This window comes from Brassica rapa, chromosome A07 (genome assembly GCF_000309985.2).
Source record: "Brassica rapa cultivar Chiifu-401-42 chromosome A07, CAAS_Brap_v3.01, whole genome shotgun sequence".
Classification (NCBI taxonomy): Eukaryota; Viridiplantae; Streptophyta; class Magnoliopsida; order Brassicales; family Brassicaceae; genus Brassica; species Brassica rapa.
In genome coordinates this window covers 26390058-26403081 of record NC_024801.2, presented here as the reverse complement: position 1 = coordinate 26403081, position 13024 = coordinate 26390058, and the positions used below count along the sequence as shown (strand labels likewise).

The 13024-nt window shown below is 33.7% G+C and overlaps 3 protein-coding genes and 3 non-coding genes across 8 annotated transcripts; 4 read left to right on the top strand and 2 right to left on the bottom strand.

Moving 5' to 3' along the window:
* Positions 1-948: 948 nt before the first annotated feature.
* Positions 949-2066, bottom strand: LOC103831920. Of its 2 annotated transcripts, none has more exons than XM_033274257.1 (3): positions 1468-2066; positions 1324-1388; positions 949-1216 (listed from the first exon to the last, which is right to left on the bottom strand). In XM_033274257.1, exons 1-3 carry the CDS (start codon positions 1559-1561, stop codon positions 1088-1090), a joined length of 288 nt encoding a protein of 95 aa, XP_033130148.1. In that variant the 5' UTR covers positions 1562-2066; the 3' UTR covers positions 949-1087. The 2 variants fall into 2 exon arrangements, with proteins under 2 accessions (XP_033130148.1, XP_009106114.1); XM_009107866.2 differs by having other exon boundaries at positions 1324-1385.
* Positions 2067-2713: 647 nt separating this feature from the next.
* LOC117127006 lies at positions 2714-2789 on the top strand. Its single transcript, XR_004449766.1, has one exon. It is a non-coding gene; the product is annotated as a small nucleolar RNA Z267 (small nucleolar RNA).
* A 135-nt stretch (positions 2790-2924) lies between these two features.
* On the top strand, positions 2925-3020 carry LOC117127008. The gene has a single exon (XR_004449768.1). It is a non-coding gene; the product is annotated as a small nucleolar RNA R44/J54/Z268 family (small nucleolar RNA).
* A 101-nt stretch (positions 3021-3121) lies between these two features.
* On the top strand, positions 3122-3224 carry LOC117127020. Its single transcript, XR_004449780.1, has one exon. It is a non-coding gene; the product is annotated as a small nucleolar RNA snoR17 (small nucleolar RNA).
* A 10-nt stretch (positions 3225-3234) lies between these two features.
* Positions 3235-5512, bottom strand: LOC103831919. The gene has a single exon (XM_009107862.3). It carries the CDS (start codon positions 4946-4948, stop codon positions 3800-3802), a length of 1149 nt encoding a protein of 382 aa, XP_009106110.1. The 5' UTR covers positions 4949-5512; the 3' UTR covers positions 3235-3799.
* A 1861-nt stretch (positions 5513-7373) lies between these two features.
* LOC103831918 (uncharacterized endoplasmic reticulum membrane protein YGL010W) lies at positions 7374-8859 on the top strand. 2 transcript variants are annotated; one of them, XM_009107861.3, is made up of 4 exons: positions 7374-7829; positions 8291-8353; positions 8449-8520; positions 8598-8859. In XM_009107861.3, exons 1-4 carry the CDS (start codon positions 7467-7469, stop codon positions 8712-8714), a joined length of 615 nt encoding a protein of 204 aa, XP_009106109.1. In that variant the 5' UTR covers positions 7374-7466; the 3' UTR covers positions 8715-8859. The 2 variants fall into 2 exon arrangements, with proteins under 2 accessions (XP_009106109.1, XP_009106108.1); XM_009107860.3 differs by having other exon boundaries at positions 7379-7829; positions 8589-8859.
* Positions 8860-13024: the final 4165 nt, after the last annotated feature.

Here is a 13024-nt window from a genome sequence, read left to right as displayed (position 1 = left end):
AACGGCTGCGTTTTAGCCACATGGGATTGTAATGTAACCATTGTGTCGTCTTCTGATGTATTCATAGGCATGGTATTGGCCACGTAGGATAGTAATGTAGCTATTTTGTTGTCTTGTGATATATCTTTCATGGGCATGGCAAGCATCCGTAGGATTTTAGGTTCTTTCATGGGCATGGCAAGTATCCGTAGGATTTTAGGTTCACACATTTATGAGCAAAAGTTATTCCGAGTAATTTTTTCACAGTACAATTAGAGAGAGAAGGAAACTTAAAGCTTTATTTCATTTTCATTTTATTTTAGAGTATGGTTGAGATTTTCTTTTTCTCTGCTTACTCTGTTATGGCCATCAATTTCCAACGGTTCAATATCCACCTTTGGTTATTTACAAGATTACCACTGAATATCTGATTTTTTTCAAACCCGAGTATTTTCTTCAGTCCATTGGGCTTACTTGTGCCCATGATTTACCATTTTGTAATGGGTAATTATGAACCCTTTTTCAATCCTAGCTTAACAAAATGATTGTCAGTTTTCTGTTCATCGTGTTGTGGAGTTTTGTTTCTCCTTAACTTTAAATAGCTTTTTGTTTGGTGAAATAATGTTTCATTTTCTGTAATGGGTTTAGCTTATGTTGTATCGGTTTATTCCTTAATCTGTCTTATAATAGTAAGATATATCATCATGGTTGAGGTAGTTGTTGTGTCCTCCACTGTCTCATTGTCTCTCCACCAACACAAAACAAAAACAATAACAATAATAATTAAATGTGGAGAAGATTAAGTACATAAAAGGTGGCCATATTTAAAAGGTGAAAAAAAGAGCAAAACCCTTTTGTGTGTTTCAGTGGATGACCTAACGGTAGCTACGTTTGCTGTGGGATTGTTTTACAAAAATAAAGAAAAATTGAGTGAAAAGATAACCTTTTCAGACATGGGTTTCATAAAGATTGAGACTTTAAAAAAATATCTGACATCTTTATATAGTCTTTTAGATTAAGATTCCATCATGTTAAATCTTGATAGATATCATATATAGCGTGTGATTATTACATTTTCAAAGGTTCTCTAAGTTACAAGAAATTGGAATTAGCAATCTGGACAGTATGGTCGAGTGTGGCGGCTGTTAGCACCTGATCCTGGATAATCGTTAATCTCCACAACATTCATCAACCTCCGTGTCCTTGTTGTTATCTTTGGATCCATTTTATTTCTTCTCTAGTGGAAACAATTATAGACAAACAAAAAACAAGAATAAGAATCAAAATACAGAAGATATTTCATTTTTGCTCACATTGTATTGTGTATATGGAGTAGATTCTTACCAGGTAGCTAATCTGATTCAGTTGTTGTCCCTTGGCTTCACAGTCTATCGGTTTCTCAGTTCCTGCTATAAGCAAGAAATGTAAGAAAGAAATAGAATAAGAAGAATAAACTTGAAGAGAAAATGAGATAGAAGTATTACAGACTTGCAATGACTAGGACAGGCTTCAATGCGATCACAAGAGACAGAACAGCTAAAACCAAGAATATTTGAAGTTGAAAGAGTTGTCTTCTCGCCATCTAATTTCTCTTAAAGACAGATGATGTGTTCTGTTTCTTCAAGCAAAGGTTTGTCTGATTTATATAACAACAAGTCTGTGTGCTCATCCCCAGGATCAGGATTTATAGTGGGTGAAGATATAGATATTAAAGTAGAGCGGATTGTGGAGTTCTTTTGAATCTATACCGTTGATTGTGGAAATAAGCCTTTTGTGTTGGAGACATCACATGATGCTCATCAAAATAAAAATCTTAAGCACTAGTGGTTGAATTTTATAACACACACTGACACATAAATATATACAAAACAGCTGAATATCATTTTTAACACGACTATAACCCGACCTTGAAAAACACACTACTTGGTTAGTCAGACCCTGTTCATAAAACAGGAGGAACCATCATGCTTGATCCATGATCCTTACCTCAATAGCTTGATCCATGCAGTAAAAACAAACGACCACAAAACCATGGACTAATAAATAACAAAAAAAATTTACTCAACTTTGTAGTTAAGAGATCCATCAAGTACCTTCATCCTAAGAATGTGTATATTAACATCATGATCCAGTTTCGTAAAAGTCTTCTTCAGGGCATGTACAATCTCGCAGATGTTACAGCTCAATATGTTTCACAAATCAACAGATGTTATGATAAAGAAAGAGATATACTAAAGAGTGAGGTTTTACAGCAAAGCTCTCCAGTTTCCTTTAATATTCAAAACGAAACTTGATCAGTTTCATAACACAAAGCACAAAAAAGGAAGAAAAAAAAGTACAAAAAGGTGAAAGCCTTGTTTATGTTCTTGAGAGTTGAGAGAAACATCATTGCTTACATAAGCATATACCTTTTTGTCCTTCCTACAAGAGTCAACCGAGCAAACTTGGCTATAACATACTTGGGCCTTTAAATTTGCCTAGTGGGTTATTCATATCTTCTTTCCAGCCCAGTGAAACTTCCTTCTTTTTTGACCTAATTTTCGCCGCCGCAGCAGTTTATCTATTTAAATGCCAACACGATTCGTCAGAGACAGAACATAGTCTCTTCTCGTATAGCTCTAGTCTTGTAGTATCTCTTTATAGTCTTCTTATAGGTTCTAGGCAATTGTAAAGATTTGATCTTTTGTCTTCCGTGAGCCTTTTTGTATAGGTTTTATTTGTGTCTTTGGTGTTTTGAATGCCGGTGATGGTGTTAAATATACTTTGAGAGCTAAGTCTCTAGGAAAAAAGAAACAAATCTGAGGCATTTTTCAATCCTCTTACTTCTTTCACAGTAAATTGTTATTCTCTGTGTTAGCTTAAAGTTGCATAAAAGACTAGTCTCCTTGTTTGCATAAATTGTAGTTGCATAATTTGGTTGGTGCTTTAGTAATTTGTGGTGGTCTTGTGCAAGTGACGATAAAAAGACAGGGACATCAGATTCTCCTTAGGGAGAAGTAGAATGATGATTATTGTCTAAATGGGAATCTCTCTGATGCACTTACCCAAAACTAAAACCTTGTTTTTGAAGCTTTGTTTTAATTGATGTTTTTGTTAATTGTGCCGGTGATGTATATCTATTGATGTGTTTTCATCAGATTTTTATAGTGATGAATATAATCACAATTGTCACTACCTCTGAGGCGCATTTAATTTTCGTTTTGTATCTGACCCTGGTGATTGCATCTAAGAACGGTGATATGAAGTGTTGTTTTGTTCTGGCCTAACATTAACTTTTAGCTCCAAAAGTTAAGCCAATGTATATTAAGGCCCTCCTTGTTTAGATTTTGTTTTTGGGGATGCAGGTTGCTCACATGCTTATCCTTTCACTTGATGCTGTCAAGAGTTTTCAAGGTTGTGCTTGAAGTGGAGACGAGAATGTGCATTTCAAGCTCCCAAGATCTTTCTATGATTCGAATTAACAAGTTGTAACATTATTTGAACATAATGAAAATGTATAATTCTGTGTTTTTCAATAGTCTAAGAACAAATTTCTCTTGTTATAATCATATACTCAAAAAGTTACATAAATTGAAACCAAATCTTCAAAATGAAATTAACAAGAACAATCATTGGTGCCATTCATGGCGTTGAGATATACAATACTGACGACCAAGATCGAAAAAAGAGTTTCTCTATCAATCTTCTACGACCCAAGCTTTGCCAATTCTTTATCAATCTTCTATATAACCCAAGCTTTCTTGGCACTGATACAAACGTAACCAACATTTGATAAACAAAGTTCACATTTTTACGGATCAAATAGATCTTTGATCATCATCTATGGTGCTGCCCCAACAGACTCAAGACCCTCTGTTCTGCTTCTCACGATCCTATGAAACACTTCCCTCACTTTCCTCTCAAACGGATCCAAACCATTCTTCAAAGCTTCATGAACCTTCCCCAACTCCTCAACCCTCTCCCTCACTCCAACCTCCTTCTCCTCCGACAAAGGAAACTGAACAGAATCAACCAACTCCCCCATCAATCTCGAACTCCTCTCAATCTGATTAATCTCCTTCAACAACCCACAGCTGTTCCTCCTCTCCCTCTTCCTCGACTCCTCAATGATCCTATCGTGCAACGACATCAACGACCCTCCCCACTGAAAACTCCTAGGCACATTGAAATGCACCTGAAGCCCTCTGTCCTGACAAGGGATCGCCGCCACAAGGGCCCACATCACAAACAACAACACCGAAGTCATCGTGTAGACAGGAACCGCCAAACCGCTCGTCGCGGTAACATCCCCCGCTCGTGGAGGAGCCAAACCGTTCCCCAACGCTTGCAACTGCTTCGAAGCCGACCACGACCTCGACACCGACCACGACAGCGACCTGAAATGTCCGATCGTTTTCTCCTTGTTCCGACCAAACGAACGGTTACGATGCTGAGTCACGGAGCTCGAGGAAGAAGCTTCCTTGTCGTCCAGCATCCCGATCGCTAATTCAATCAGCGTCTTCTTCGCGCGGCGGAAGGTCCCTTCTCCGAGAGGTCTCGTCCTGTCGAAAGCGCAGACGACGATCTCGATCAGCTTCTGCCACTGGCGGATCCGCTCCACGCCGTCGCGGATCGCGTTGCAGACGTCGAGGGCCTTGACGCTCCTGTCGAAATACTCCGATACCATCCGATCCATCGGAGGCTTGGCTACGAGCTCGCGGTGGTTGGAGACGATGATGACGCGAAACTCCTCTTGACATAACAGGAACGAGTCGAGGAGCTTCCCGACCCATTCGAGGGAGAGGAGATCCTCGGAGGTTGAGGCGTTGAGGTCGGCGAACCTCTCGGCGACTCTTCTCTGGAACGATTCAAGCTCGGCCTCCATCTGAGTCGGCTCGGTGGTGGAGGATTCTGCGACCGAGTGGACCGAGTCGCGGCGTAGGTTGAGTAGCGTCCTCCCGAATGATCTTTGGTACTCCGTTGCTGGCATCCTCAAGATGAAATGTGAGATTGATTATCGGAAAATTCTCATAAAAATCGAATCTTTTTTATGGGTTTGGAGCGAAGAGAGAGTGATGATGATGATGATGATGATGATGATGATGGAGGGGAAATAGAGAACCCTAATGCGAAAGAGAAGGGATTTTATATTGATTTATTGAGTTTTATTTTCTGGGTTATATTTGGTAATATTCTTTTATTTTTATTTTTAGGAGTATTAGTTTTTATTTTTAATTAATGCTATTTATTTCACGTTCCAACGAAAGATATCTTTTTGTCTATTTTTATAATTTTTTTATCTCGTCTTAAACACGTAGCTAACACGTCAACTAGGGGATTATTAAATTAAATTTCATGGGGTTATAAACTAATCTCAGCCGTTGGATTTAGTACCTGCGCAGACATATGGCTTTAGGACATGACAGCACGTGAAGGATGTAATAAGGGATGACACGTGGCGGAATGTGAGTTGGGGAAGTGTGACGGAGACGACGTCAAATAACAGCTCATGCTTAGTTGGCGCGTCTTGGAGAGAGAGAAACGACTTGGTCCTGGTTGATTCGATTCTTGCAACTAGTTCGATTTGCTTCCGTGTTAATTTTATTTTTCTGTTCTTTTTTTTTTGTTGCTTTACTTGCTAAATAACTTATCAAAATTAATCAAGAACTGGTTAAGCAAATCTTTTTTTGATCTTTGTAGTTGTGTTTTGAAAAGAAAACTCGTTATTTTGTTTCTATTATACAAACGAACACATGAAAAACTGAATATGATCGTAATGTCTTAAGAAAATTGAATGTGATGTTCATAATAAAGAATATAATCAAAAGTTGAAAACCATGTTTGACCCAATCTTTAAGTTTCGAGAGATGGCTTTTTGCATTTAATTAAATACAAGACGTAAGATGTACACTACATTAGTTACACTTATAAAAATAATCTGTAAAATACGCAAAATGTGTGATACCAAATATTCTTCTGTCTATTCTGTAAAATCCTCAATATCTGGAATTAATAGAAAAATTAGTGAATTATGCGATACTACTAAAAATTTGAAAGTATAGCACGTGTGGATTTCAAGTTCCAAGAGACATTAAACGAAGGAAATCTGATTAAGTATAGGAAATGACAGACAAACTCCTCTTTTAAGTCTTGACTAATTCTTGAAATATGTAATAAGTTGTCAAGGACCGATAGAGTTCGTGCATTCTGCGTAGTTCGCGCTGGTCAAATAAGTTGCAGTATTATTTTCAATTCAGATTTCATTACAACATTTTAATTCTACTCCCAAACTGACATGGTCCGGACCAAAATATGTCAAAACACTTAGCAGAAATCATATATTCTAGAACGTACCCGGACATATATGTCAATGTCTATTTATAGCCACAAAAATTTTGAATAAAACAAATCAACTATAACCCATTAAACATTATTGCATGTCCATCCAAACCAAACTTATAAATATATTAAAAAAAAAACTTATAAATATCAAACTCAATTGTACCAGAATACACGAGTATAAGAAAAAAATTAAAGATTTGGTCGTCGCCTGAAAGATTTGTTGAAATATAAAAACACTAATAAGAGACCGAGATTGAAGGATGTGGTCCATGATTTTGGAAGGCAACGGTCACGCTATCTTGAAGTAGATAGCTGCATGACCCATCAATGGGTTCACACATCACAAACTCCATATCATTTTGCGCATCTGTTATTATATTATAGGTCTCATAATGAAAAAAGACTATTAAGTTGATGGGATGTGGCGATGGCACTTGTACCTACTTTCGTCGTCTACGTTGGTTCTAGTTTTGTTTATGATTCACTAAAGCTACGGTTAAATCTTAAAACAGCATGATTAAGTGTAGATCTAGGGCCTTGGTCCTTGGGTTATAACAGCCACGTACTGGAGGCAAGTTTGGGCATGTCAACCCCCACCGACTCGTATCTGGTGGTTTCATTGAAATTAGTCCCCACTGTGTCCACCTATGTGTCCAGATGCGTCTTTGATGTCCATTGGTGTTAGTTTCTGTCAGATTTTTTCATAGCTATTCAATTTACATAAGATAATTGCGTTTTTCGACATTGTTTAGCTTGTATTAAATTTTTCCGTTATAATTATTCTCTGTAATTTTGTAAATGATTAGAAATAATATACTCCTTTTTTTGGAGTACGTTAGAAATAATGTACTCCATTTGAGTAAATTTTAACACTTTACCCAACTTCTAATTCTATAACCTCATATCACTCCACTACTTAAATTACTAAAATCAATAACTCTACGTGCAAGAACGCAACCGCAATCCTATACTTGGTCAACGACGAAACGCAACGCAACCACAATCCGATTACTTGGTCAACGACATCATTAACCCCGTAAGAGTGTATGTTAGCAACCGTATTAGCGCATGTTAGCACACTTTTCACCAAAAAAAAAATCTTCTCTTTTCTTCTCCCTGCCCTGCTTTTCCATTCCGACAGTAAAAAAGTTGTCGGAACCTTAAAAATGAGCAACCGTATCGGACTACTCGATCTGGAGAAGCATTTCGCCTTCTACGGAGCGTATCACAGCAACCGCGTAAACATAATCATCCACACACTATTCGTATGGCCTAACGTCTTCGCGACTCTCCTTTTCCTGTATTCCACGCAACCGATTCTAGATCGCTCTTATCTAGGGTTCATCGAAGCGTTGACTTTTGACGGTGTTCTGCGCTTGGACACTGGTTTTATTCTCACTGTGATCTATGCTGTCTTCTACATATATTTGGATAACAAGTCTGGAGTTTTAGCTGCTCTGTTATGTTTCTCTTGCTGGATCGGCTCTAGCTTTCTCGCAGCTCGTTTGGGACATTCCTTGACCTTGAAGGTAACTTCTCTTCATCCAATTATTTGTATGAAAAAAAAGATTTCATCACTGCTCATAGTCATAGCTACCACATGAGAAAATAAATCGATTGATTTTGATTCTAGTGTTTCTGTCAAGCTTCGGTTTCTTTGGTTAGTGTTCGTTCTTGTACTAGTAGTATATATGGTTGATAGGCCTATTCCACTGGCTTTAAAATGTTTGAGCTTCAGTGTCTTCCCTCCCACGTTTCATGATCAATTATTGCAATTTCTAATTTTTTTTTAAAAAAGTACTCCTTTCATGATTGATTCCAATGTACCTGTAATTTATTTATATGCATTACTTGGTTCAAAACAAAGCTGAGGTTCTTTTTTTTGACACATCTATAACTTGACTGCATTTGATCAATGCAGGGGGCAATGTATTATGGTCCTAGTTGAAGTTCCACTCTGTATATTTTAATATGTGACTGGCTTTCTCAGGTTGGAGTAGCTTCTCAGCTCCTATGCTGGACCGGTCAGTTCCTAGGTCACGGCTTGTTTGAGGTGTACACATTTACATTTGTTCTTAGAAAATCATTTACTTGTTGGTTCTCTCCTCTTCAGAACTTTAACTAGAAATGTCGTAATCTATTCGACAGAAACGAGCTCCTGCGCTTCTAGACAATCTGGTCCAAGCTTTTCTGATGGGTCCTTACTTCGTGTTGCTCGAGGTTGAATGTTTCTCTTCACCTTTCTTCCCTTTAAAGTTAGAAAATGGTATTGAATGAGAGAAATGCAGGTGCTGCAGTCTGGTTTTGGATACGAGCCATACCCTGGATTCAAATCACGCGTTGACTGCAAGATAGAGAATGATATCAAGGAATGGAATGAAGAGAAACTGAAGAAGAAGAAGAAGCTTATGTAAGCTCTAACAGGTATACAGTACTAGAGTGAATGTGATTCAAAAATGGTTGTTAAAGAAAGCAAATGATGTGTAAACTCATATAAGGCCAAGCCCACTAAACAATAGCTTAAGTCATTGCATGAGCTCATTTGAAGATTTCTGGACATGACTACTGTGTGTTGTATAGATAAGCGAATCTTCCACGTCGATCAAATGTGTCACGAGACATTTGAGAAGAAATAAAAATCGAAACAAAAATTGGAATAAATCATAACACAAGAACCGTGACTGTCTGAATAGTACGAAAAAACGTATAGCTTTGATCTTATTTGTGATTCCTCTGCCCTCTTTTCAGCAACAAAAAAAGAAAGATATAAAGTAAAATCGAAAAGAATACTATGGAAAACATTATTATTGGGCTTAAAAATAACAAAAGTATTAAGGTAACAAAATTTACAAATTATTATGGATGTGTGGATCGTACATATTTACAAACTGTCATTTTTAACACAAGGACACCCCACAGTAGGAAGCGGAAGCAAAGAAGAAATGATTAGTATTCCCATGTCTGTCTACACATAAAACAGAGCTTCAATCATAAAAAAAAACTAGAGCTTGACCCGCGCACCCGCGCAGGTGTTAGTTTTTTTTATAAATAAATATTTATTTGTATAAGTGATAATATAATTTTAAAAGTTACCCGTTTAATTTATTTTTAATATGACATTTCTAAACACAATAATTCTATAGTTTATATTGAGTAGTTTTATTTTATCATGTAAACCCTTAGTTATATCATCTATTTATTTAGAATATGACCTGTAAAGTCACACAAATGTATTTTTATTTTTTATGGATCAAAATTTTATGATTATATATAATAAAATTGTTGTATAAACTATTTTTATGGATCATAATTTTATGATTATGTATAATAAATTTTTGTATACTATTTACTATGTATATGTGGAATTAGTAAAATAATTACCGTATAATGTATGTAATTATGAAATGTATATATGGAATTAATTATTTTCAAACACACATATGTATAATAAAAAAAAGAAAAGACAATTAATATTAAAATTTAGGTTTATTAATTATTGTTACCATGATTTTTTAGTTAGAATTTGATTTTGGAAATACATTAATTGAAGAGAAAAGACAAAAATCCTAAAAGATAGGTTAATTAATAACTTCAGTGGCATGCTATTGTAAATATAGTGGAAAACTAAAGGATAATCTAATTTTGTACTCCTCTTTTAATAGATTAGATTGACACACTTTTTCTTCTTTGCATCACATGTCACATCATCTATATGAGGTAAACTTACTGCAAAGACACCATATTTGGTGTTTATGTGTTAAATTTTATTTTTCATCTTTAACCATCACACCAAATTCTATATCAAAATAATATTTTAATTTTAAACTTTTAGTTTTTGGTAATTTAATACATTGATTTTTATATTTGATTAATTATATTTATCACATTTATTTTTATATTTTTGTTTATTAGACTTTGGTAATTTTATTTTTCTATTTATTAATTTATATATGTTGTTTTAATTTAATTTTTATATTTATTTATTTATTTTATTTAAAATATTAGTCGAAAGTAAAATTTTATACATTTAAAAATGAACAGAATTTTTACTTTGTTACAACTCATTTAGTTTTATTACTAATTAAAATATAAATATAATAATAATGTAATGTTTTAGTAAAGTGAAAATACAAATAAAATACAAAATATTATGATATATTCATTTTAACTATAAGGTAAAACTAATTAATAAAACTAATCTATCTATAATTAAATAAAATTAATAAAATATATTATTTTAATATTTGGTGTGGCGAATAATGTTACACCACTGTATCAAATTTGCTGGAATAGTATCATTTTTGGTATCTCGTTGAAAATAAAGTTACACCAAATTTGGTGTTTAGTATCTTATCGGAGATGCCTTTAATAATAATCATAAATGAATTATAAAATAAAAATAAATAATAAAATAAATAAAATGATGACAATATAAAAATTAGAATAATTCTAAAAATTATATCCGAAATGAATATTCAAATATTTATTCTAATAATTTTATAAAATAAAATAAAAACAAAATGAGAAAATTATAAAATAATAATAATTTCATGAGGTTAGAACAAAAAAAAAATCAAGAATTTCAAATCATATATTATTTAACTTTCAAAAAAAATTCGGTCTAATTTAATTTTTTTTAAAGTTTTATCAACAATTTTCTTGTGCTAGTGGGGATCCAATATTTTCTAAATCCTTATGTAAGGAATTATAAAAAAAAAACCTTTTAGCAAAGGTGTGAATTGGAAAGGACTGATCGCTAAAATATTAACTTGGAGACCGAATCTTAATATGCCTCAAAAGTTTGTTTCAAATTGTTTACTTTCAAATTGATAAAATAATAATTTCATCTTATCCAAACGAATGATAATTTTTTTATAGAAACTAAAGAAATCATTTCGAATTAATTGTTGTTCAATAAAATGTTTATTAATTGTATTTTTCTTTATGCGACTGATAAATACCGGAGTAATCGAGTATAAATTAAATAAAAAAATTAAAAGAATAAAATAGAATAAATAAATAAAATATAAAGAAATTAAAGCCATGATAATATTTTTCTTTAAAACTATGAATGAACAAAAAAATGAAAAATAATTGAAACTACCTTTATTTTAAAAATTAAACTAAATCGAGAATTAGTTTTTTCAATTGATATTTTATTACTATTAATAATGTACATTCAAGTAGAGATTTAAATGGTCATGAATACAAATTCTGTTGGGAGAGATCTACTCTTCTAGATAAAAGTGATTTAAATGATCTAGAGAATATATGAGTTTTTGAACCAAGAACCTCTTATTTTTTTTGTGCAACAACCAAGAACCTCTACGCATTCGAAAAAAAAAATACAATCACACTCTTTGTTTTCGACGGCAACATTTAGGAATCAGAGGATCTAAAATTGTTTTCTTTTTACAGCCTAGTTTTTTTAATTTTTACTAACAAGTAACAAATTAACTTTGGGTTTCATGTGATACATGTCCATGTTTAAAAGGTAATATAGTACACTATGAATTAAAGTCCACGCACTTACTACTCTTCTTTCTCTCTCTCTTGTCGAGGATGCAGACAGAATTCAATTGCTAGAACTATGTACTAGCAACATATAATTCCACAGAGAAAAACGAAACCTGGAAAAAGTATAATAACGTCATAGCAGTGGCGGAGCTAGCCACATGGAATAACATGGGGTCATCTGTCCCCAACTCATTTTGAAAGTTCTTTGTAAAACCCTGAATATTTTTCAGTATGCCCCCATGTTTTAAACAAATATATCCTTAATTCTATAATATATTTAGTTTTGCCCCCTACAAATATTTTTTCTACTTCCGCCCCAGCGTCATAGTGGAAAATAGGGTTATGGACCAGCGACGCGGAAGACAGTCCCACGATGATAAAATCACTACACTCGTTAGAAAGATTGTCCATAATTGGCATGTTATATAACTGGTAACTGTTTTCATTTTTCAAGTACTAACAAAAAATTGCCCTTCAGATAATCGATTATTAAAGCAAAAAACAGAAAATTTGTGCGATCAATAATCAAAGCACATGTCCTCTTCTAACAACAATTATTTCGTCTTTACAGTCGTCAATCTCAATCAAACAATTATCATTTACTTTTGTGACCTAAGATAGTATTCAAATTTTCATTATTAACCAGGATACCATAGCAGGCCAACCACCAGAAAATAATAGAGATTCTACTATATCTAATATGAGGATACTTTCAATTAGAGTGGAGACAAGTTATGACAAGCTTTTAAACGAAATTTAGCCTTTTATTTATGTTGTAATAATTTTTGATGAGTTTTCTTTTTAAAAAAATTTCATTTATTTTGAAGTTATAGTAGAGTATTATATCATGATAAATTCATTTTAAAAGTTTTGTGAATGATGATGTCCAATGATTCTCTAGCAAAGGAACACTGAATATACGTTTCTATGTAAATCATAATATATCAATAACGTATTTTAGGAAAAATGTTCAATCTACCTAATTTAATTTAATCAGTATTTTGAAAATCAAACTGTACCGGTCCGTCACCGTGAATTGGAGAATCATCCGATTTGGTTCTTTCTAGAAATCAGATCTAGAAAGAATCCTTAAAATCGTAAAATAACTTTCTCAAGAAAAAATCGTAAAAAAACTGGTTCAAACCGGAGAATTACCAAACCCGATTTAGTTGATTGTTTCTATCTATATTGAGGAATTGATTCAAAA